The 25745-nt window shown below is 42.1% G+C and overlaps 1 protein-coding gene across 5 annotated transcripts in view; it reads left to right on the plus strand.

The window, feature by feature from the left end:
- Positions 1-25745, plus strand: part of FHOD3 (formin homology 2 domain containing 3) — a 967501-nt gene that overhangs the window by 165495 nt on the left and 776261 nt on the right. For all 5 annotated transcript variants that reach the window (XM_033930608.1, XM_033930609.1, XM_033930610.1 and 2 more), the window contains exon 3: positions 15952-16016. In XM_033930608.1, the coding sequence (XP_033786499.1) occupies positions 15952-16016 (65 nt within the window). The remainder of the gene's footprint in view (positions 1-15951; positions 16017-25745) is intronic.

Consider the following 25745-nt stretch of genomic DNA (forward strand, 5'->3'; position numbering starts at 1 on the left):
GGTCTGAGCACTTTACAGTCACATTTATAATAATTGATAATTTCTATTAGAGATGTGATTGTTTTATTGTGCCAACATATTTTACAGACATTTTACACTTTAACAGCACTTAAAATCAGTCAAAATTGTATTCTATGATAAATACATATATCACCCCCCTCCCCCCGTCTACATATCCAAAAATTGCACTCTAAATTTAAAAGATATCTTTCCACCCACCCACCCTAGATGTGTATTATCAAAGGGGAAAATCAACAATCACTCCTTACAGAATTTTGTCAATGGCTCCCAAATATCCATAAACTTCCTATAATGTCCCTGTTGTATGGCCATCATATGTTCCATTTTAAAAGTGTAACACAGAGATTCCTACCAAAATGTATAATTTAACCGATCCCAGTTCTTCCAGTTCCTCAAAATAAGTTGTATGGCAACCCCTGTCATTATAAAGAGAAGTTTGTTATTCTGAGCAGATATTTGGCTTTTAGCCCTCATTAACATACCAAATAGGATGGTAGCAGAACAGTTTTGATCTGGCCTGAAGAATTTTGAAATTACATTGGCAAAAAATGGCCTTTCGTTTAGAATTACACACATCCCTCTATATTGGTGTGGCCCCTTCACAAATACTGTAAATCCGTGAATAACTCAGTTGCGCCTCTCTCCCAAAACTCCTTCTAACAAAACGCTTCCTCAAGGCTATTCACTAGGAGCCTGAACACTGACGGTAGCTGTGAAGCTGGAAGCAGTACATATGGTATAGCTCACCTTCATCGGAAGGCAGCCTTGGACAGTTCTGCATAGGTGCATATGCGCAAAGAATCTTTACACACTCAGAGCGCTACCGTCGTTGCCACCCTGCCCCTAGTAGCATGAGCCCCAGCCCGGGAGAGATATGGAGGGGAGAGAGAGGAGGAGCACGTGCTACAGCACTCCGGCGCCAATGACCAAAGTCGCGGGTGCTGAGCCCACGGATATAGAGGGAGACCTTTAGATTTTCTTCCTGAACCAACATAGTTTGATTTAAATAGTTTGTATAACTGAGGGTGAGAAAAGCTACATTTTGCACATTTGCTTCCCTGTTTGCCCTCCAAATGCATCAATCTCACAAGACATTAGTAATTGCTACCCAATTTAATCTACCATAATCTTCCTCTTTTTTTCCAGTGTAATCACAACCAGTTTACTGATTCTTCATTCACAAATCCTCTGGGTATTTCACCCTTATTTAATAGTCCAGTCTTTCCTCATCTATCTTTCATGGGGACAAGTTTTCTAACCTCTCTGGCAATATAAACTACCTTAAAAGTTTCTAAAATTTGCATTGGCGCTTGGCTCCTTAACTGTGACCCCTTTGGACATTCAGCTTTGTAAAAACTTGTACTTAAGCACCTAAATAGCTTACACATAGGTTACAAATACACCACTTACGCATTCAGGGCCATATTTTGTAAACGGCGCCGTATTTTAGGCGCCCTACTGCTGCCTAACTTAATTGGTTTTATTGGCTTTAATCAGCACGGTAATTGACTGCGTTATTTAAAACCAATTAAAAACTTGTTTTAAAAAAAGTAGGCGTCGTTTATGTATGTACAGCAGGATGCCTAACTGCGCCTTATTCCTAAGTGGGCGTGGTTAGGGGGTGGAGCAGGACTTAGGCGCCGTTAGGCACGCGTTACTAAAGAACTTAGAAGCCTGCAGTGTAGGCACCTAAGTATGATTGACACACGGCCATTTGTGTAGATGCCGCCGATTTAGGCTCTATTTACAGAATCTGGCCCTCGAGGCCCTGAACCATGCGGCTATTTTTTGACTGTTTTTCTTTGTAAAATAGCTGCTTGCCAAATATTTATCTTTCCCACAGCCTTATAGGTATTTTACCAAAGGCTCGCCATTGTTTAATTATTTAGTATTTAACATTTAAGAGCAACCTCATACATAGATTCAAAAAACGGTTGCAAACTTTAGGGTGGCAAATTGAGTGCTATGCAAGTACTCTATAACGGCAAAGTTGGACACTGAAACCGTTATGGAATACTAGAGTATGTTGGTGTTTGAGGGCCAAACTTTAGGTACAAGCATTTACACCATGTCAAAGGATGGTGTAAATGGCCTAGTGGTTAGAGCAGCTGCCTCAGCACCCTGAGGTTGTGAGTTCAATTCCCACTGCAGCTCCTTGTGACTCTAGGCAAGTCACTTAACACTTCATTGCCCCATGTAAACTACTTTGATTGTGTAAACCACACAGAAAAAGTAGTAAATCAAGTCCCATCCCCTTAAATATTGACAGTTGCACATATACAGGGCAGGATTAATCAATAGGCCCAGTAGGCACGTGCCTAGGGCCCGAAATGAAGGGGAGCCCAATGAAGGAGGGCATCAACATTGGTTTTTCCAAATGGTGATGGGCCTCTACAGCATCGATCGGCAACGCGGACCCCCCCTGATTGGCAACGTGGGCCCCCCGATCAGCAACGTGGCTCCCCCCCCCCCCCCCATCGATGGAAAGTAAGACAAGCAAGCAACGCGGATAAGAAAAGCAGCGGGAACTGTAATTTTGCAAGCGGTGCTGCTTACCCAAAGCTTCCCTCTGACGCAGCTTCCTGTTTCCGCCTGGGTGCATGGTGGGGTGGGGTGGGGCAGGAGGCCTAGTGTACTTATGTGCCTAGGGGCCCTCGACGAATTAATCCTGCCCTGCACATATAACGAACAATATTTTATCAACAATGCATATAAGTGCAGTACCTGACACCCCCCTGAGTCGCCATGTACCTCCCGTGTGAATGCCTCTTTTGCACTTATGCCCTGTAGAATTTAGGCACTACTGAATTGATATTCAATGTATTTTAACCGGGTAGGTTTAACCCCTTACTGTCACTGAAAATAATCGATTACTGCCAAACCGAGAACTGGCTTTTTTTTTTTTTTTTTGGGGGGGGAGGGTGATCTGGGGCCAGTTAGCTGCTGATATTCAGCACCTAACTGGCCAGGTTTACTGCATAAAATAGAACCACATAAAAATCTGTCTTATCTTTGCGCAGTAACCCATACATAGTAAGTGCTGAATATCACACACAACCGTATGTGTGTTAGCGGACTCAGCCCCTAAGTGTAGATATGTTAACTGCAAATTGGTGTCAATTAACACCACTTAAGTGTCATTATTAGGAGTTAAAGCCAATTAAACCCTGATTGTATAAATGGTGTCTAAAAATAGGCACCGAGGAATGTGGCACATTCAGCTATCAATCTTTAGTCAGGCACCATTTTTAGACTCACACCTAGCTGCGCCTAAATTGGACCTTGGCACCAGCATGAAATTCTTGACTCCAATTTATGCCAGGGTTTTCTTGGCCTAAATACTGGCTCCTAAGTTAGGTGCCTACTGGTGCCTAAGTTCAGTTTAGATGCCTACATGTAAAACATGCTCCAAATCCACCCATGATCTGCCCTTAACCTCAACCACTTTCTGGTTGGCGCTCGGGCTCGGTGCCTAACTAGCAATTATTTTTAATTTAAACTAATTGAGCTTGTTATCACTGCCGATTAAGCTTTTTAAAATAATTAATCCCCCTTTTACAAAACCAAGGCACAGGTTTTAGTGCCACCCACAGAGGTAGCAGCTCTGACACTCATAGAATTCCTATGAGCATTGAGCTGTTACCGTCATGGCTGGCGCTAAAAATCGCACTACGATTTTGTAAAAGGAGGAGTAAGTTAGGCATCTAGATGTGCCGATTTAGGTGCCTAACTTAGGCATCTTTTGTAGAATCTGAGCCTTAGTGTCCACTTAAGCAAGTACATTAGGCACTATTCTGAAAGTTACATGCACAATTTTGCACACTAATCACAAAATTGTGCACCCAAGTTTATAGAATTAGAGGAACAATTTTTATCTTGCTAATTCTGCACATCCTGACTGGACTTTTCTTTTTCTACCTAAATGTACTGTGCAGAATTGAGCTTTATGTTATTGTTCTTCAGTAAGGTCCCCCCAGAATATGTCACAGTTGGGGGGGATGGATGAGACTTCCCTGCATTCTGGGAGTGTGTGAATGCAGATTCATATTCAGGAAGATGTATTGACATGCCTACTTGTAGATAGCCTGAAATAAACTGTAACAGACTTCTTAAGGCCATTTATATAGTTGTCCAAGAAATACCCAGGTCTTGTCCCTCATGAACCCTGATTCGTAAGGTGTATGCAGTGTGGAGTAAATCAGCTTGTTAGGTGAACTGTTGTTCTTCCCTAAATGTTTTTTCTTTTGGTTATTTTATTTTAAACAAATGTAATTTATCCTTGTAGTCCTTATGTATCTTCTAATAACTATAGATAAGATTGTATGTTTTTATTGTTTAAATGGTCGTTATTTGTCCCCCCAAAATTACTATTGTTAAACGCATTGAATAATTTGATATAGCATTCAAATCAAAACTTTAATAAAACTTGAAACTTGATTAGTTGATGAGCTCTTGAATATTGGTTTTGTCTTGATTAGTTGGTCCGTTGTATTTTTGATATGTTTATTATGATTTTGTACACCGCTTTGTGCATTGGTTTATCAATAAATAAATGAAAAAGTACTGAAATGGGCTAAAAATCATGTCAATTGCCGTAAGGGCCTGATTATGTACAGTTTGACCTAAGCTGTATGCGCAAATCTGTGTGTTTGTCGATTTGCATGTAATCGTAATTGCTAATGCATGTAATTAATTAGCAAGCCAATCAGTGCCGATAATTAGCAATTGACAAGTAATAATTGGCACTAATTAGAAGTTACACGCACAACATTCTAAGCATATTCTATAAAGTGGTGTGTGCAAATTGTAGTGCGCAGATCTCAAAAGGGGTGTGGCCAGGGAAGGCGCATGGGTGGGTCATGAGTATTCCCAAAAGTTAGGCCACTGTTATAGAATATGCTCAATCTGTGTACTGGTATTTAGGCTTGCTTTTCATTGGCCTAAATGAGTGCGCTTAAATGTTAGACACACTTACGAGCACTAAGTGTGATTCTATAAACCACACCTAATTTCAGAGGCATTTTATGGAATTGTGCTAAGCGCCATCCTTTTCAGCACCAATTTTTTAGGTGCCATATATTATAGAATAAGGCTATACTCCTGGTTGCACAATACAGATTTCATAGGCATTAGTTCACCATTGAGATATATATTTTTCAGTTGGCCTTTACATGGTTTTCATCAGACGTGATGATCCTTGATGCAAGGCGCTGTGCACTGAAGCACCGTTCAGGTCGGGTCAATAAAGACTATTCTCTTTCCTTGAGGCTCTTGGTACTTTTTTGTTTGGTCTTCATTTAATGTGCTTTAACTCTCTCTGTATTCTTTGCTTTTAAACTTGTGCCTGCACTTGGCCTGCTAGAGAAGGGAAACAGATAGTATCAGGGGCTGAGTATGTTTCTGAGTGATGTTGTAGGTGGGGGACCAGTTCAGTGTACGTTTTACTAGGCCCTAGGGAGCAGGGGGGGGGGAGGTTAGAACAGAATGGGGCCATTTGAGAAGAATGTTTGTTATACCATAATTCACAAAGATTCTAAATGCCCTTTGATCTGGCTCTTTAGCATGGTCTTCTTAAGATGGCGCCATTCTGCATATCACTATCTATGTTGGCAGAACGTTAATAAGGGGTGAACACACGCATTAGAAATCAGAGTATTTACATTTTAACCCAGATTAGCACATAAACCCCTCAGATTCTCATCTAAAGGCTCACTTAAGTAGGAGCCTGTTAGTTCACTGAGGTCACCTGGGACAACTCAACTGTTTTTTTTCCTTCAAGTGAAGGCCTCTGATGGAGATCTGCAACAAAACCTTCTCAGTCATAGACCCTACTTTAAGAAATGCCCTCCCTCCAGAGAGCAGTTCCAAATCTGATTACATTTTCGGAAAAAGGTCAAAGCCCTAATCTCTATAGAGGCTTTTGAAAGCCTGGTTCAGTTTCATGTCCACATTCTTTTCTATAACTCAGGATTCAAAGTGCTTGAAGGAGTTGGAAAACTCAATTTGATACCCCTCTGATGTTTTTTGTTTTCAGCTGTATGTCATCCATGTCAGTGTCAAATACTTTCATCCAGTAGTTTGTGCTGATGTATATTTTAAAGTACTTGTAACTCATTACGAGAAAGTACATAGGATTAGCTGGTACTAAATTTACTAAATAGAGCAATTAAATAAAATCTTTATTTTTCTTTCCTTTAAATATTTTGGCTGTTGCCACAAAGAGTGTGATTCATACCTTCTTGAGGTAGAATTAAAAAGCTTTCTGCACCTGGTTGACTGATGTTTCTTTGACATGTGAAGAGAGAAACTCTTCGTTCTGTGAACATCAGTTTTTGGCAATAAGCTTGTTTTAATAAACTGCATGGTTTACAAATATGAGGGAATGAGGATTAATTAAATATTAGAAGAAGGGGAGCATCTAGGTCTGGAAACATCTCTCACATAGGAACAGTGGAATCATTGTGGGATTGGCCAATCTGACGATCATCTATCATATATGACTAGTCACCTTGCTAGATCTCCTTTGTGGTTTAATTTTTTAAATATGTTTTATGGTACGTTTCTCTCAGAATAGAATGCCCCATAGGCTGTGGGTTCTACGTGTAACAGTTCTTTTGTAGACTGATTTATTATAAGGTTAAAAATATTAGCAAATGTTGCATGTGAACAATAGTGTTGTATATCACACAACTTTGTTGTGATTTCTCCAAAGGTAGTTAAGAACGTCTGGAAGTAAACCAAGCTCAATTTACTATTAGCTGGTGTTTCTGGATAGCAGAAGTTCTAGCAGTCTGCAAAAAGAAACAGTTGATTTCGTTCTTTCAATTTTTTTCTTCAGCTTTGATGTTTCTCTTGTGTTGACTGACTTGCCCCTTCCCCAGTGACACCCTAATTTGCAACACAAACCAGAAACTGGCAACCAGTGGTCTATTTTATTGGTCTGTTCCTGTATGTTATTTTTTTTAACATACCCGTATTTTTTGCTCCATAAGACGCACTTTTTCCACCCCCAGAAAGGGGGTAGAAATAAGGGTGCGTCTTATGGAGCGAATACCCAACCCCAACCCGTTACCTTATTTAGTTTATTTGACGGTCCTGCCCTTCCCTTCCCTCCGGCTGACTCCCAAACTAGCTGCCGCTAGTAGAACGGTTTGGCGGAACGGTACTGGGCGCGGCACGGTTGGTGTTGGGTAGGCGTCGGTGTTTGTGTGCTGAATCAGGGGAGAGTAGAGGCGGCGGTGAGGAGCAGCAGTGGGGGTTGCTGTCGGTCCACTGTGGGTGTGCATGTGGGCAGTGTGGAGACCGGATGGTGCTGCAGGGCCTCCTTGGCTGTGCAGCTGCCGGGGCGGGAAGACTTGCGCTGTGCGGATGGGCGTGATGCAGAGCCGATGTTGGCTGTGCCGCTGCAGGCGGCTGTTTGATGATTCTCCGCGCCCCCACTCCTTGCGGCGGGTGATGTGCTGCCCGTTCACATTGGCCCAGCATGCTCGGGAGAACGGCATGGATTTCTTGCTGCTGCTGCTGGGCTGAACCGGAGGGTCAGTGTGGCCTTTCCAGCTCCCTTGCTGTCATGTATTTCTGCTCTGTGGGCTGTTTAGTCGACAAGGCTTTCAGGTACATTTTCTGTGTTGGGGGGATGGGGTTGAGGGTGCAAAAAGGCAGTGTGGATCTCTGGGGTGTTTATGATGTGCAGAAGGTCTAGTCTGAGGTATTGTGCAGTAGGAAGACGTGTGAGCTAGTTTTGGGTAGGATTGTTCTTGAATTGGAGGATGACAGTGGTGTGTGTTTGTTGGTGGGGGGCCCTGCCTGCCACTAGGCCTGTTTGCCCTGTCCCTGCACACCCTGTCCCAGCCTACCACTAGACCACCAGAGGGGAGACAGGGTGCAGAGCCTGGCAGGGAGAATTTGGTTTAAAATTTTTTTTTCTTGTTTTCCTCCTCTAAATCTAGGGTGTGTCTTATGGAGCGAAAAATATGGTATTTATAATCTGCTTAATAAACTAAGCGGCTCACAATATCACGTCTATAATATCATTAGACAAAACTCCATTCATCAGACTTTACAAAGCCACACTTAAAATTCTAGCCCTGCTACAAAGAGGATTGGCCCCTGATGAGGAAATGGAAAGCCTTTCCCTAGCGATTGAAAATACAATATTGAAGCACCCCCCCCCCCTTACTGGCAGCAATACAATTGGAGGGTTCCCATTTGGCTTAGAGGGAATAGTGATCAGAAGCACTTGTATCTTCTTTAGAACACTGCCATATATAGATTTTATATACGGCAAAACACTTGATCACCTCACCTTTGCTCCTGTAACAACATGGTTCCCTGTTTCTTTTACAATAAAATACAACATATTGATCTTAGCTCATCATGATTTTATTCTGAGGTTTGATTGAATTTGAACTCTCTGTTGTCCCCTACTGCCCCAATACAAACTAAAATCTTCCCAAGAGAATCTCCTGATCATTTCCCCCCCTATCGAAAATTATGCTTGAGGCCTCATGTAAAGCAACCTTTAGACTTCTCGCGCCTTCTTTGCTGAATTTCCTTTCTCTGGATTTCAGAACGTTCATTTCATAAATTCAAAGCAGGTGTTCGAGCCTGGTTGTTTCAGAATACCCTTGTTTGACCTGACATGGTTTTGTGTCTTCCTTTCTTTTTGTATTGTAGTTACAGTTCTTTGTTAAGGTTTGGAATTAATGCCCTATTTGCCCACCAGACAGGAATTAACAGAGATGTGGGTTTTCTATCACATGATAAACCATAAAATTATACTGCTTTGTTAACCTTTTATCACTCATCTATCTCTCCCTGTCTCTCAGGCAGCAGTGGTAATCTGAATTTCTATGTTAGGAGAGTGTCCATATACCTATGTTACATGGGTGAGAAGGCTTGAGTGAATAGCCTTGTCGTGAGAGCAACTTTAAATTCCTTGAGAGAGAGAATGTTGCAGATAGTGAGGGGTGTATTCCAGGCAGATGGTCTGGTAAAATAAAAAGCTCAGTGATGTGGGCACTCCAGTTGTGCTTGTTGAGGGCCAGGTAGGTTTAGGTGGGAATCATTCAGGAAGTGTAGGAGCCAGACTTTATTGTCGGGGATGGTGAACAAGCAAGGTACCCACCCCCCTAGTTCAAGTATGTACATGTAGCATTGCATCATACCTTATGCTATGACTTTATCTTGTTAGGAAGACTGAATGGATCGTACAGGTCTTTATCTGCCATCATCTACTATGTTATGTTACCTCTTTTGTGGCTAGTTTTTGTCTTTCTGTGTCTATCGTTCTATCTGTTTACATAAAAATTTGAATATTAACATTTTGTATGGTAAATTGCTATAACGGTACCTTTTTTGTAGAAACTGTGATGTACGCATATGGAATACCTGTAAATAAATAAATATCAATGTTAGCATTTAACGTAATCTGAATTTCTGTTACATATTCACAGGAGTCCGTACATTAGGAGATCAATCCATGGTCGTGAACCACTTGCAGAAGGGTGTCAATCACATCTTTCACCTCCTTTCTCCTTCGCCAGTGGAGTATAGCTCCCTCTTCAGTTTTTCCTTTTGCAGACGAACCAAGAAGAGGTGTTTTGATCTGCTCTGTTTGGTTTTTATTATTTTTGGGTCTTTTTACTCCGTTTTCAGGAGGCTTTGGTGCCAGAAGACACCATAATTGGGGCTACTCTGCCTGGGAAAGAACGCAGACTCGATGAGGGTGGACTGCGGCTCACAGGACAACCCCTAGGTGTACCTGATAAGCCATCCTGCTTTGTGTTACTTCGAGGCTTGGGGTCCATTCCCATGGGAGCCTGCTCACCTTCTGATTTATTAGTGGCTTGAATGCAGGCTGTGGGGCCCTGTGTGAATCCCTTTGAGTTTCCGGGAACAGACTGCATTTTATTCTCTCCCCATCACACCGCGAGGATTTGTGAGGATTGATCTTTCAGTTGGTTCTGGTCTGACTATCAACTTGAAGATTTCCAAGTCTGGACTGTTCCACAATAATTTGAGGCAGAAAGAACTCTCAACTTCAGTCAGGCTGAAGGAAATCTGACACAGGCAGGCACTATGAGTACTGCCCATTATTCCCTGTGGTGAAAATCAGAGGGGGAGGGGGGTTCTGAAAAAGCTGAATTTAAGGGTTTCTGGGGCCATAGACAGGGTCCTCCACCTCCAAAGCCCCTTTCTTTTTTAACTTTCAGGGGAGCCCTCCCCCCAGGCCATTTTTGGTGTGATTTTTTCTGGCGGTGGCCATCTTGGATTTTAAACAATCTTGTTTTCTAAAGCCTCCATCTGCCTCAAAACCCCTTGATTTGGCTCAAATCGAGCTGACTGGGATGGACTCCTCAGGCTGTTCTCTCCCATACCATGCCCGTTTTGTGCTGGATGGTCAGCTGAGGAATGTCGGTGTACTGCATGCAGCAGCACATACGAGGAAGGTAAGGGAGCCTTGGGCTTAGCCTTCTTTGAGTCCTCTAGGGCCAGGGAACTACAGGGGGGAAGCTGTGTGGTAGAGAGAAAATCTCTTCCAGAATCTTCAAACAGTGAAGATGCAAAATGCAAATGCGCAAACACTACAGAGCCCAAGAGATGCCAATCTGAGGTTCTGCAGGGGGCCTTGAGGCCTCCTGTTCAAGGATTACCTACAGAATTTATGAATCTTCTGTGGAAAGTTTATTTGAGGGGCCCAGGACACACTGCGCTGCCTGAGGGCATCGGGGTATCAGACTGGGGAGAGATGCCTCCTCGGGAAGTCTTTCTGCCACAGAGGAAGCCGGCTCCCAGCCTATGTGACCAAGCAGAGTAAGACTGAGAGGATTGGAGATCTGACTCCAAGCCTTTATTGACCCAGGACTCAGCTTCTTTTCCAGAGGATTCCACTTCCCTGTCAGGGTCCAGAGGTTAAAAGGTGATCGCTACACTTGACCAGGGAGATGATCTGTCATGTGGTGACTATTCAAGTCAGGTACTGCCCACATGTCATTATAGAGCTTCAGCAGCCTTTCATCTCACAGTGCATGGTCATGAGCAGCATAACTGTTCAGACCACCTTTTTGCCTTCATATCTGGACATCACTTTGGTGGTCACGGAGCAAAGGGATACTCCAGAAGGTTCCCTGAAGGTGGCAAAAATTATGACCAAATTTTACCCTATGGCTCTGGAATTTCAGCAGCTGTTTAGTCAGCTGAAAGTGGATTCCACTGTAGCTCAAGTAACTATGCATACCTTCCTCCCTAGTGAGGAAGAAAAGATGTTAAGGGATGCACAAGATCACAAGGTGGACATGGTTCTTAAGAGGCAATTTGAAGCATTAGCTTTGGGAGATCAAAGCTACAGCAGTAGCCTCATTTGTGGCACGTTCTTGCCTCACCAGGTTACGGGAAGTCCGTTCGTGGAGGAGGATGTCTGCTCCCAGCTGGTGCTGGAGAGGGTGGATTATAAGACAGACATTCTATATGACATCATTAGAGTCATGAGCAAGGTGTTGGCATATGCTGTTGCTGCCCACCACATGCTCTGGATCAGACAATGGGTGGGTGATTCAGCTCCCAAAGCCAACTTTAACAGCCTGCCTTTCAAAGGGCAGATGCTATTTGGTAAGGGCCTCAATGATCTTATGGCTAGCGTGGCAGATCGCCACCCCATATCTGTGGCCAACAGCAGACCTCGCCGACCCGCTGGGGGAGGCAGAGGCAATATTCATCCACTGTTATGTTCTGTCTAATTTTATGCAGGTTCTTCTGCTCAGAGATCTTATCAGGGGTCCAAATAGCATTTTGCCAATTCTAGATGCCAGCAGCCCTCAGGGTCTCATGTCAGCACAATCACCAAGAAATCACAATGACACTAGGTTGGCTGCCACGCTCCTGCACATAGATGGAAGACTGTCAGAATTCTGGAGGAGGTGGAAGCATATTTCCTTAGACCACTAGGGTTCTAGATCTTATTCAAAAGGGTCACAAGATAGAGTTCTACTGCCCTCCTCGACACTCCAGCCGGACATCCAGGAAAAGGGGCCAGGGTATGAGTGATGGTGCAAAGGCTATTGGGCATTCAAGTTATAGAACCTGTTCCCGAAGAAGACATGGGCTCTGGCAGATACTACATATACTTCAAATGCCCAAGAAAGGCACCGAAGACTGGAGACCAATCCTGGACTTAAGTCTGTAAATTCAGCCTGAGACTACCATACTTCTACATAGAGATGGTTTGGTCTATCATTGTAGCGGTGGCTCCGGGGAAATTCCTAGCCTCCGTAGCTCTGACGGAGGCATACTTTCATATTACCATTTTCTCAGACCACAGGAAATACTTGAGATTTCATGTCCCTTCAACAGCATTTTCAGTTTGCAGCCTTTTGGTATGGCAATGGCCCCTTGCACCTTCACTAAAGTGATGGTGGTGGTTGCAGCTCACCTGCACAAGATGGAAATACCTGGACAATTAACTGATCAGAGCACCATCAAGGCCAGAGAGCAAGCAGACAGTGTGACAAGTTGTCTATCTCTTACAGGATCTAGGCTGGATTGTTAACTTCAAGAAAAGTAATCTAGAGCCAGCTCAATGCTTAGAGTATTTGGGGGTATGTTTTGATTCGTGAAAGGTCTTTCTTCCTGAGCCATGCAAACAGAAGCTCAGGAAACTTATTTTAAATTTGACATCTTGGCATTACTTTCAGGTGCTAAGTTCAATGGTGACCACCCTAGATCTAGTTCTCTGGGTGAGAACACATATGTGCCCTCTCCAGGATGCTCTGCTCTCCAGGTAGTCCCTGTAGAGACATTCCCTAAAGCAGCAGCTTCCCTGGGCAGGGAAGGCAAGGAACAGCTTGCTATGTTGTCCCCTATGAATCTCCTTATGGGTCACTCTAATCACCAATGCCAGCTTGTTCAGCTGGGGAGCTCATTGCGGCAGTCATCTAGTACAGGGCTAATGTTTTTTTCCACAGAGCAAGTGATCAAAATCACCTGGAACTCCAAGCCATTCACCTAGCACTGAGGGCACTGGAATAGAATCTGAGCTGGAAAGGCAGGAAGTGTGTTCTCCAACAATGCCACCATGGTCGCTTACAAGAATATACAGGGGGGCTCCAGAAGTGCTCCATTATGTCTAGATGCTCCTATGTTGTTCCAACAAACAGAATCCCATCTTCAGGCACTTTTAGCAGCCCATGTAGCAGGAGTAGAAAATATGCAGGCTGATTTTCTCAGCTGACAGACTCGACCCAGGGGAATGGTCCCTCTCCCAAAGAGTGTACAGCCTCATTGTGAAGTACTGGGGAAAGCCAGAGATGTACTTGATGGTACTGACTAAGAATACAAAGATGAAACATTTTTACAGCTGAAGAGACGAACTGGGAAGCACAAGGTTAAACACGTTGGTTCAACCTTGGACCATGGTAAGCTTGGTCATCCACAGACTTGCATCTCACCTGGGATTTGTGATCTTTATAGCCCCAGACTGGCCTCGATGGCAGATCTGGTGCGTCTCTAAGGCAGGTGCCTCAAGCTACCGGTTCATGCGGGGCATCTCAGTCAGGGTCCAGTTCCCATGGAGAGCTCAAATCGTTTTAGTCCTACAGCATGGCTATTGAGTGCATGGCCTTGACCCATAAGGACTGTTTGGAAGTAATCATTGCTACTCTGCTTTGAGCTAAGAAGCCATCAATGTATGTGGCCTATGCTAAGGTCTGGAAGGCTTTCTAGCTCTGATGTACCAAAGATCAGGTTGAGCCTCTCACAGCACCAATGCCTATGTTCCTGGAATTCCTTCAAGCCAGATTAGAAAAGGACCTATCAGTCACATCTCTCAAGGTCCAGTGATAAGCCTCTCGTGCTTTCGAGCTTGAAAGGGAAAACAATCCCTGGCATCTCACCTTGATGTGACCTGATTCTTGAAGGGAACGCTCAGGTTGTGGCCTCCTATATGCCAGCCTTTTCCATCCTGGAATCGTAAAATCATTCTGAAAGACCTGTCCAAGCCTCCATTTGAGCCTTCCCAAGAGGTATCTCTTCTGGACCTCATGAAGACGGTATTCCTGGCAGCAATAGTCTCTGCAAGACGGATCTTGGAACTGCAGTCTCTTTTCTAAAGAGAGCCCTTTCTAAGGATCTCTGAAGCAGGGATTTCTCTGCGCAATGTACCTTCTTTCCTATTGAAGGATGTGTCTGTCTTTCATGTCAACAGATTAATTTACCTGCTTTTTATCCTATGGGTTTGTCCAAACAAGATGTGATATTGGAGAGGCTGGATGTGTGAAAAATTTTACTCAAATACTTGGAAAGGACAAATGAGTTCCGCCTTTCCATCCAGTCCAGGTAAGGCAGATCAGCTTCCAAGGCTTCTGTCGCCAAATGGATTCACATGACAATTTCAATGGCATACATTGGCTATGGCAAACAGCCGCCTATTTCTGTTAAAGCTCATTTGACTAGAAGTGTGGAATCTTCATGGACGGAATCCCGGGTAGTTCCACCTGAAGAGATCTGTAGAGCAGCTACTTGGTCCACTCTCAGTACCTGTGCACATTTCTACAGAGTGGATGCGTCAGCTGGAGAGGTCATTGCTTTTGGGTCCTCAGTCTTGTGGGAAGGATCATCTATCCCTTCTTTAGATATCTGACACTGCTTTGGTACATCACTTAATATACTGACTCCTGTGTATAAAGTATGTAACAGAATGAAAGATTAAGCTCTTATCTGGATAATATTGTTTCTGTTAATATACACAGGAGTCCATACAACCTGGCCTGTACATTCTTCAATTCGCCTGCTTTCTGCCTCAGACAACTCTATGATCCGGAACTGAAGTTCTTCTTTCAGTTGGATGAACATGTATGATTAACTTACTAATAAAGTACTGAGTTACTGAGCATTGGAATTCCTTATGTGTTAGTGCTAGTTGCACACAGCAGGTTGGTTCCTTGATACAATTATGTTGCAAATTCATGCTAATAAATATTATTTTTATGAGTTAAAGAGCAGAACAGAAATGAACATACATATGTAATTTCCAGGGAAGTTCCCCGTGCCCTCCTTCTCTTTTCTCCTGTTACAGTGGAGCTCGATTGTTCTGGTACAAACAGAAGAGGGAACTATGCTCCACTGGTGAAGGAGAAGGAGCTGAAAGATGTAATTTACACCCTTCTGCAAGTGGTTTGTGGATAGATCACCTAATGTACAGACTTCCGTGTATATTAACAGAAGCAAGATTATCCAGGTAAGAACCTCATCTTTCAATTCAGTGCTACCATCTGCACTGGGAGCAGCACTGAATTTATGGAAAGTGTTTTTCACGTAGTTTCCAGGACTAAACTAAACATATAACTTACCTGGATAGCAGATGAATATCGTCACTATATAGATAATTTTTTGGCCTGTTCATTCTCATCCCGTAACCTAGCCTATAAATATTCAGATAACATCTGGCCAAATATCTGTATGTGTTAAAATTACATTGATAGGCTGATTATACATTAGCTAGCTGCCAGGCTATGCATAAATGGCTTTGAATATCAGCCCCTATAAGTTATAAAAGGGTAGTGTAAAGCTTGGAAATTTGAGAAGAGACATCAAAATGAGATATGAACACAATCTGCATGATATAAAATTATCACGGTATACTAAGTTTACAGTCATGTGATCTCATCTAAAGGGCTTACAAGTTGTAGTCAAGGAAGTAGAATGAAATATTTACATATAAGAAGGTATACAAGGATGCAATAGTTACATCAGGAGAGGCAGTAACTCATTCTGTATTTGGCTAATGCTTTTTATTCCTCGAGTGCTCCATCATTCTTCCAAACTCTTTTCATGAAAGCTGATGGAAATAATGAGCCAGTGTGGGATGAGGTCATGCACAGCCATCTTTCGAACGACAGAATATGTATGAAAATCTCATGTCTTTTACTCTTGCAGGAGGGGCAAGAAGAACAGCATTGTCCTGAGGACTCAGCTCTCCGTGAGAGTCCATGCATGCATCGGTAAGTCTGTTTTTCTTTATTTGAACTAGAGAAGAGTTCAGTGCAAGCATAATATATGGGTAGCATTTGCTTTCTTTGGGTATTTTGTTCAAATGTCCATTCTTAAGTCTAATGAAAGAGTGTTGATGTTTAAGTCTATTCAGCATGCATTGCCAAAGGTAATAATTTAATTACACCGTATGATCCTACTCGTATGTTACGGTCAGAATCACGACATTTGTTGGAAGTGCCCTCTTTGTGGTCTATTGCTAAATCATTCATTCTAGGGTTTTTAGTATATTGGGCCCACAAATGTGGAATGCCCTACCTGACGCTATTGTCGGATTCCAGTGTATTTTACTTTTTGTAAGTCTTTGAAGGCTTACTTTTTTTTCGAGAAGCTTTTAGTAATGTTTGAGAATTGATGGCTGGCAGGCTGTGTATTATATTTTGTTCTAAGCCTTGAAAAGCAGATTGTAACTGTGTTAGTTTTAATTTTGTATTGTTATGATGTTATGTTAATTTTGTATTGTATGATGTTATGTTTTTGGTTGTTTGTCTATTAATTTATTTGTGTGTATATTGTAACCTGCATAGATTGTTTTGATATATGGGATATAATTATTTTAAGTAAATAAATAAAATGAATTTCGGTATCATACTGTATATAGAATCTGGTAGTATGTTTCTTACTGTGTTAAAGTATTCTATCCATGCAGAGCTTTGTTTTATTTTGAAGTTGTAACAAATGGTTACAGAAAAAATATCTGTTTATATTTGTTCAAAACCAGATGCATTAAATGGTGCCACTGCCCCTCTGTTATAGAGGGTAGGTGTCCACACCTTTTTACTGTAAAGATGGAAGAGCAGGTCTTAATTGCAACGAGCCCTTTCCTTTTGTTTTTTTCCTTATTTGTCTTTCGTTCCTATCCAAATTGTATTTCTAACCCTATTTCCTTTTGTCTCCCATCTTTCTGTCTCATTTATCCCTTTTTAATATGCCAATTATTAGTTGATGTTTCTTTGTAATTTTTTTTAATTATTATTAATGGCATTTTTATTATGTTCATGCTCTTTTTTTAAATATATTGTAAGCTCGCTTAGAAATTAGATAAGCGATTAAATCAAATTTTAATAAAACCTTGAAACCAGTCCATCTTCCCTACCCACTCATAAAAAAAAATTTCTAACATCATCCAGCTCAAATACTTATCGAGCCGATAGAGTACTAATCCACTATCTACAATTTCCAGTTCTGGAATGATCCTCTCCATCTCACAGGACCATCACTCCTGCTCATTTTTTACATAGTGAATTTGTGTTGGGTTGATATAAAAGGCTGAGCTTTTTTTTAATTTTTTATTAATTTGAAAATTATCACAAGTAATACACTTGTTAAAGAAATACAGATAGGAAATAACAACATAATGAACAAAATTATAAATGCGGCATTTGAATTATCATCCTTCTTAGACCTCAAAATCAAGAAAAAAGGGAAGAGGGATCCAATACATTCCATGGAGAGAAATAAAATCAAAAAACTTTTATCAGAAAGCTGACTACGTTAAACAACCCCACTTATCATAAATCCAACAGATCATATACATTACTTATCTTTAGAGATCTTTTTAAGGTCTAGAAAGTCTCTCAATTGTGATGGTAAAAAGAAAGTGTACTTAATCCCCAAATATCGAATCAAACATTTACAAGGGTATGCCAAAAGAAAGGAAGCCCCCAAACTTTTAGTCTCATCACGCATAGAAAGGAATTCTTTTCTGCGGTCCTGTGTTATCTTAGATACATCAGGATAAATCCAAATTCTTTGTCCTGAAAATTCTTGATTTAAATTCCGAAAGTAAAGTTTCATTATAAGGTTTAGGTCTTTTTCAAACACCAAGGAGACTAAGAGCGTTCCCCTTTCCTTAACATCAGAAAGGGATTCCTCTAACATTGCAGTCAAATTTTTTTCCACCACCAAATTTCCTCCTTCATCAGCCTTAGTCATAGCAGTAGGAATATAATAAATTTTATTTATAGGAGGAATAGATTGTTGAGGAAGTTTAAGAATTTTGATTAGATATTTTTTAAAATAGTCAAGAGGATTTAATGTCGGTGATTTTGGAAAATTTAGTATTCGTAAATTTAGTCTCCTATTAAAATTCTCAAATTGTTCCAATTTAGTATGCACATATGTCTTATCTTTAACCAACGTTGATGTTATTGCCTTTAAGTCTTTAACTTCAGATTTAACACAGGTTATTTGTTCAGCAGAGTCATGTTTAGTTTGTTGAATTATTTTAGATAAATTATCCACTTTCTCTGAGAGATTAAGTACCTCTAATGTTGATCCTGTAAGCTTGCTGTCGAGGCTCTGCAAGGCCTGCCAAATGGTCTCTAGAGTTACCACCGGGGGAGTCTGAAGCAGCAATGAACTCACTGGGGCTCCCAAAGTCAGTTGCTCAGCTGTCCTTCCCACGGGCGCTCCTTCCTCCAAACTCAAGTCCAGATCCATGACTTCCGCCCCTGGACTCTCTGTCGGGGCAACCCGCGTTGACGTTGGACACGGCGGTACGCTGGATACCGGAGGGGACATTGAAATTTCATGCCCTAGGAAGCTGGACGCTCCATTGTCCAGACTTGCAGCAGGGCCCTCTTCTCTCGGTTCCGAGGTTGTAAGCTGGCTCAGAAACCTCTCCAGGGTTTGTTGCTGTACCGGCTTAGAGGTTCTGAGCTGGGAGGAAGCCGTTCTCAGAACCCCCTTCTTTTTGGTGTGCGGCATCAGGACGCAAAAAGCTCCGTAGAGGATTCAAATATATGAAGAATATCAAGGAGTTAACCGGCCCCTCGGGAGAGGTAAGAGACGCCAGACCTAGCGTGCAGCCATCTTGGATCCCTCCGGAGAAAGTTGTTCCTCTCCATTTCTAACTGAAATGGGCTAAAAGGCTGAGCTTTATTCACAAATAAGTCACCAATCTCTCCAAACAGGCTTCTCCCTCATCTCCCCTGGCTACTCCCTTCACTTGTAGAACAGAATTCTCTTTAACTCCCATTTGAGTCTCCCTTTTTAATGTTTTTGTTTGTTTGTTTATTTTATTTTGAAATAAGATAAATTCTATAGGGCCTATCAAGTCTGCCTATCCATATCATCTTCTATCCCTTCCTCTCCCGTAGAGATCCAATATACTTGTTCTTATAGTAACTCCAATAATTCCACAGGGAATATACCTAACATAGTACCATAGTGAAAGACCCGAGTGTTCCATCCAGTCTGCCCAACTATATATGCTCCATAAATTAATTTAGTTTAAATGGTCTTTTTTCTTAGATATTGTGTGCTTAGGTTCCATCTACTGGAGTCTCCATCAAAGCTCACTCCAGCCCATCTTAATCATCCCAGCCATCAAAACCTCCCCAGCCCGTCCTCAATTGAATGTCCATATACAGGACACAGGCCATGCAAGCCTGCCCAGTACTGGCCTTAGTTCCTTCAATTGGATTTGAACATTTCTGCCTCAGAGAAAAGCTTTAACTTTAGTAAAAGAAAGGGTTCCTACAGATGTCCAGATTTCTTTTCCAATGAATAAAACTAAGTTGTAGGAAATGTTAACATGTTTTCTTATTTTAACATCTTCTCCAGGAGCATCAGGACAGTTGTTAGACAAAATGCTGCCCTTGGTAAGGGTTGCTTCTGGTGCCCCTTCCCCTGTGGTCTCACGGTTTAGCAAACTCACAGACTGACTCTATGACCAGTGTGATAGATAATTTTAGCCCTTCTATTTGTGCAGTCCAGCTTAACCAATACAGTCTACTGAATGGCTTCTCAAAAATCATGCCCAAGCCTCTGCCTACCAGATAAATTGTATCTAGACACCAGGTTTGCTGTCTACAATTTATGCAGTCAGCATGGAGTGGGGGTCCAAGCAGGAAAATTTGTCCAGATACCTCCCAAAATTACTCAACCTGATATTGATATCTAAGGGTTTGATATTTAACCCATGGTGGTAAGTGGCTAGTAAGCCGCTTACAGTCATAGGCTGAACTAATCTAATCTAATCTAAACTAATGCCAGCTCCCAGCACTGATTATCTGAGTTTGTCCACCAACCTGAATGCTAACCTATAATTTTATCTCCCATGGCAAATCATGAGAGCTGGCTTGAATCATTCTTTTTTTTTTCTTTTATTGTATCCAAAAAGAAGTAGGGAAGGCATGTAGAGCATGACTCATGGAATTCTTTCCAGCTCCTCTGCATGTATATCGTAAGGCTGTATTTTGTCTTTGGGTATTTGTATACATCTGTGTTGTTGTTGTTTTTTTGTTTCCTGATTTGTGTATATGAGTTTATCTTTGTGGGCTGTTAATCCATGTTCTTATGTATGCATGTGTGTTTGTATCAGTCTATGTGTATGCGAATGCTTGCGTGTGTGCATCTGTGTGTGAATGGACATGTTAGTACGTGTGGGTGTATGTGTCTGGGATTAGGAAAGATGAGATGGGATGAGAGAGCTGTGTTGCTCTGAATGAGTGCTAGTTTGGTGCAGCTGTTAGAGCTGTTTTTCCCATTTGGGGGAATGGTTTCATTTCCCTTCCATCCCCTTCCACATGCAGAAACTTCATTTCTACAACACTGGGCTCACCACCTCCCCTTCAGTGGCCAGAGCTGCCTTCCAGTGCTCCACCTTCACAATCTTCTCAGTTTCTAAAAAAAAAAAAAAAAAAGAAGATATTTGTAGTTAGTGTTTAGTCAGGTGGACCATTGCTTAAAGAATAGGAAATATCTGACCAGCTAGTCCTTATTACTGCTTGAAAGTTTGCAAATTGTTAAATTTATGATTCAGACAGTTGTATATAATATTTTTATGAGTTAATGAGCCTTCCCTGACTTTTTATTCAGCACTGTAACTAATCAGCATGTGTAATTCCCATCCCAGCATTCTATTAGAGTTATCATAGGATTAAATGGTTCAGACAATGTAATTTATGGGCCTAGAAGGAGGGTTCACAAAAACAACTGTACTTTGAGGGGCATTTTCCAGATTTCTGCTCAGAGTAAGAAATACCTAATAGAAAACACTCAAAAACTTGAAAGAAAGAACATGTGGAGAGCATTAGCAGTTGAGCAAAACATGCAACCAGTTTGGATTTAATTTAGGGAGGAAAAATAGTGCCTCGAGAATTTGTCAGGAGTGCTGCGGTTTGAAATTCATGTGTCGATTACAGAAGGGCAGAGTGGTGGATGAAGCAAATCAAAATGTTTCAGGAAATGCCATTTTAGCATATTTTTTAAAGAGAATGTGGAGTGGATGAGTGGCTTAGTGGTTAGAACAGCTGCCTCCGCCTCCTGAGGTTGTGAGTTTGATTCCCGCTGCAGCTCCTTGTGATTCTGGGCAATCACTTAACACTTCAGTGTCCCTACACAGAAAAAGCGATATATCAACTCGCATCCCCTTTACCCTTTATTGACCTCTAGCCCACGGCCTCTCTGGATTAGGGTTGCCAGATTTTCCTTTCGGAAAATCCGGAACCCTAGCCACGCCCCCCCCCAGGCCCGCCTAGTTCCTCCCATCCCTGCCCTAACCCCGCCCCCAAACCCACCCTAGCCCCACCCCGCTGCCTGCTCTTGTTGGGCAGGGAGGAAGTCTGCGCATGCATGGCTGTCCTGCGATGACATCACGCACGTGTGCACATGGCGTCATCGCGTGACGGCCATACATACATGGACATGGACTTCCTCCCTGCCCGACACAGCTTTTCAAAACCCAGATAAAGTGCCGGGTTTTAAAAAGCCATCCAGGCCCCCGGACATGTCCTCAAAAGGAGAACATGTCCGGGAAAATCCGTACGTCTGGTAACCCTACTCTGGATCATTCTACTTGGCCTACTTTGCTTTCTCCTTGATATGTATTGTCAGCATAGGAACATAGAAAGTGATGGTAGTAAGAATCCTCAGATTTACCCAGTTTCACTGCCTTCTATGATCCCTATGGGTCTTGTGAAGTCATAAGAACATAAGCCATACTGGGTCAGATCAATAGTCTATCTAGCCCAGTATCCTGTTTCCACAGTGGCCAATCCAGATCACAAAACACCCAGCAGGTAGCCAACTCAAGCCCTTGTTTTCATGCCAAGAGCTCTGATTCCTTAAGTTTCATTTTTCACTATAGCACTTAGTTATACTGTTGGTCTTTGAGGTACATTTTGATCTTATTAGTTGGATTTCTCCTTCATAGGTGTGCTGCTATGAGTATATACATTGGAGACATTTTATAAAGAGTAAGAACAGCAAGAATTAACAATACACCTCATTTTTCACAATGTGCAATAGTAAGACAGAGGTATCAAGTGATGATGGAGAGGCTATTATACTCCCATGTCGAGCAAAGATAATGTTTATAATAGCTCTTAAATGTAAACCAAGGTTTCAAACAAGGGCACATTAAAAACCATGAATTCCTTATTGTCATTTCATTTTAAATGGCGTAATCTGAGTATCAGTTAGATAATACATCTCGCACACATCTTGGGCACTTGGGGGAAGCCTTTTCCAGATGGAGCTGGAGATATATGTTCCTTTCTCTCATTCCTCAGACAAGCATGACACAGTGTCTGCAGAAAGCTACTGGTATAAAAATTAAATAGCGTTCTAAATGCTGCATAAACATACTATGAACCAGAGGTGCTCTTGCAGAAATGCATGGTTTCCATCTTTACTCGGACAAAATCAATCAACATCACTAACTTCTGTGAGTCTTTCTTGAAGAATCGGTGCACTTTAATGGTGCTGATAGGTCTTCCTGTTCGAATGAGGGATTGCCTCTTTGTAAATCCAACCTGCCTCTGTCTCACATTACCCACAGCAGTTCCTTGCAGTCCGTCACTCGGCTACTTTCTGGTATTCATCACACGCACAATGCATTGCTATTTATATTAGCCTGCTTAAAACGTACTGTACACAATTTAGAGAAATCTCTGACAATTATCTGAGAGGACCAAATTGGTTTATTAGCCTTGCAGTGCTTCTAGATTTCTGCTGCAGCTTCTAAGCTACGGGAAAGTGATTAAGCAAAATAAAAAGGGGTCCCATTCATGAGTGGCTGCTTCTTCCAGTGTGGAAGGGTTTACTGCGTGGTGATTGTCAGTGTACATGTGTGCTATTCTTATTGCGTTTGAAAGATGGAGGTCTTTCTTGAATGTCGAGCTACATCACTGCATTAAACCATCACCTAAGCAGAGAGAAAAAAAAATAAGGGTGGGGGAGGAGGGGGATTAGAACGTTCAAGATGGCGTCAAACATCTTAAATGCTAGGTATAGCTCTTTAAATGATCCCGATGTTTATTTGATGAAAAGAAAGGGGCAGTTCTGAAGTCTGAATATTTGCTTTCAACTTCATCACAGACTATTTAACAGTATTTCTATAGAAATATAGAAAATGACAGAAGATAAAGACCAGATGGCCCATCCAGTCGGCCTGTCCATATCATCAACTAATCTACTATCCCTTCATCTTCTGTAGACATCCTCTACGCATGTCCCATGCTTTCTTGAATTTAGATGCAGTCCTTATCTCCACCATCTCTACTGGGAGGACATTCTACAAATCTACCACCCTTTCCTTAAAAACGTATTTTTTGTAGATCACTCCTGATTCTATCCTCTTTCACCTTCATTCTATGCTCTCATTCCAGAGCTTCCTTTCAACTGAAAAAGACTCGCCTCTTGTGCATCTGTGTCACAGACGTATTTAAATGTCAGTATCTCATCTTCCTTCTTCTGCCTTTCCTCCAAAATATACATATTGAGGCTGTTAAGTCTGTCCACATCCACTTTATGAGGAAGATCAGTAACAATTTTAGGGCTCCTTTTACTAAGGGCTCCTTTTATTAAGCCGCGTTTGCGGTTTTAGTGCACCTGACTTTTAATCACGCGCTAACCCCCGCGCTAGCCAAAAACTACCGCCTGCTCAAAAGGAGGTGGTGGCGACTAGCTATTACACACTATTACGTGCATTAAACCGCTAACGCGGCTTCATAAAAGGAGCCCTACGTTGCACTAGCAGCTACAATGCCGCGTGTGCTAGATGCTAACGCCTCTATTGATCTGGCATTAGCTTTTCCACATAGCGTGGAGGGGTTAGCGCATGCTAATCTGCAGTTTGCGCTAAAAATGCTACCGCAGCTTAGTAGCCTCTCTAAGGACCAACTCCATCCAGTTTAATTCTTTTTAAAGGCACAAACTTCAGAATGATACAGAGTACACTTCCCCCTCCCCATTCGTGGTTTCGGCAATCGCGATTTCACATATTCATGATTTTTGGGGGAGGGGGAAAAAAAGAACCCTCCACACACAGTTTAGCCTTCCCCCCCCCTGGCATCCCGGCCTTACCTGGTGGTCTAGCGGGCTTTCAGGGCAGGAGCGATCTTCCTACACTCCTGCCCCGTGTAGATCGCCAATAGGAAATAGCTGTGGGGAGTTCCTGTTGTAGTCTCAAGAGACTACGGGAACTCACGGCAGCTATTTCCTATTGGCGATCTGCACGGAGCAGGAGCATAGGAAGATCGCTTCTGCCCCGAAAGCCTGCTAGACCACCAGGTAAGGCCGGGATGCCGGGGGGAAGGCAGGAGGGAGACAGGGGTGGGTCATAGCCGGACCAGAAGATAATCGCAGTATTTCACCATTCGCGGTCCCTATCCCCCGCGAATCCGGAGGGAGAAGTGTACTTTAAATGAGGTCTCACCGAGACCTTATAGAATATAGAGGTATTAATATCTAACTAGACGTATGTGGTGTATATACAAAAACACACGACAGTCCCTATATGACAGAGCTTACAATCTATTGAAGTCAGATAAACAGGGCAAATAAGAGATTAAAAGTAACTTTGTAAAGGATGGCTTTTAGGCTGGATTTGACTAGGGCCAGAGATGGAGCATTGACATACTGACTCAGAAAGTCTCTTCCAGATGTACAACATAGCAAAGTGGAAGCAATGGAGTCTGAAGTAGAGGAGAAGGGTACTAATAAGAGAAACCTACCTGATAAATGGAGTTTCTGGGGGAGGGGTAGAGGGAGAGATAAAAGGGGAGATATTGAGGAGCTGCAGAATGAATGCACTTGTAAGTCAATAAGAGGAGTTGAACTATATGTGGAAATGGATAGGAAGCCAATGAAGTGACTTGATAAGAGATATTATATGAGTATAGCAACACAGCAGCATATGCATTGCGCTGCTGAATTTTGAATAGATTGAAAGATAGTTCAGTGGGAGACTTCTGAGGTGCATGTTGCAGTAGTCTAAGAGGTGATGAGAATGCAGATAGGTGTTCTGGTGGTATACTGCTAAAAATAGTACTGATGCACATTGTTGAATTCGTGCCCTATCATTTATTTTACAGAATTCAATTTTGCTATTGTTTTGTCTTCCATTGTACTCTGTGGCTATTGAGGAAAATTGAGTTCTTCAGTTCATTTAGAAAACTTAAAAGCGCATCTGTTATCTCAGGCATTATTATAAATGAAAACAGAAATTTTAGACATTGTTCAGGTTTTTGAATGCTGTATGTTTTGAAGAGTAGTATGCTTTAGTGTTATGTCTATTCTATATATGTTGTAAACTGCTTAGATTTGTGGTATCTAAGACATTTTTAATTAATTAATTAAATATAGGCACGTAAGGCTCCATTTTACTAAGCTGTGATAGCGGATTTAGCCCGCGCTGAATTGCCGCACGCGCTAGACCCTAATGCCAGCAT

The sequence above is a fragment of the Geotrypetes seraphini genome, chromosome 2 (genome assembly GCF_902459505.1).
Source record: "Geotrypetes seraphini chromosome 2, aGeoSer1.1, whole genome shotgun sequence".
In the NCBI taxonomy this organism is placed as follows: Eukaryota; Metazoa; Chordata; class Amphibia; order Gymnophiona; family Dermophiidae; genus Geotrypetes; species Geotrypetes seraphini.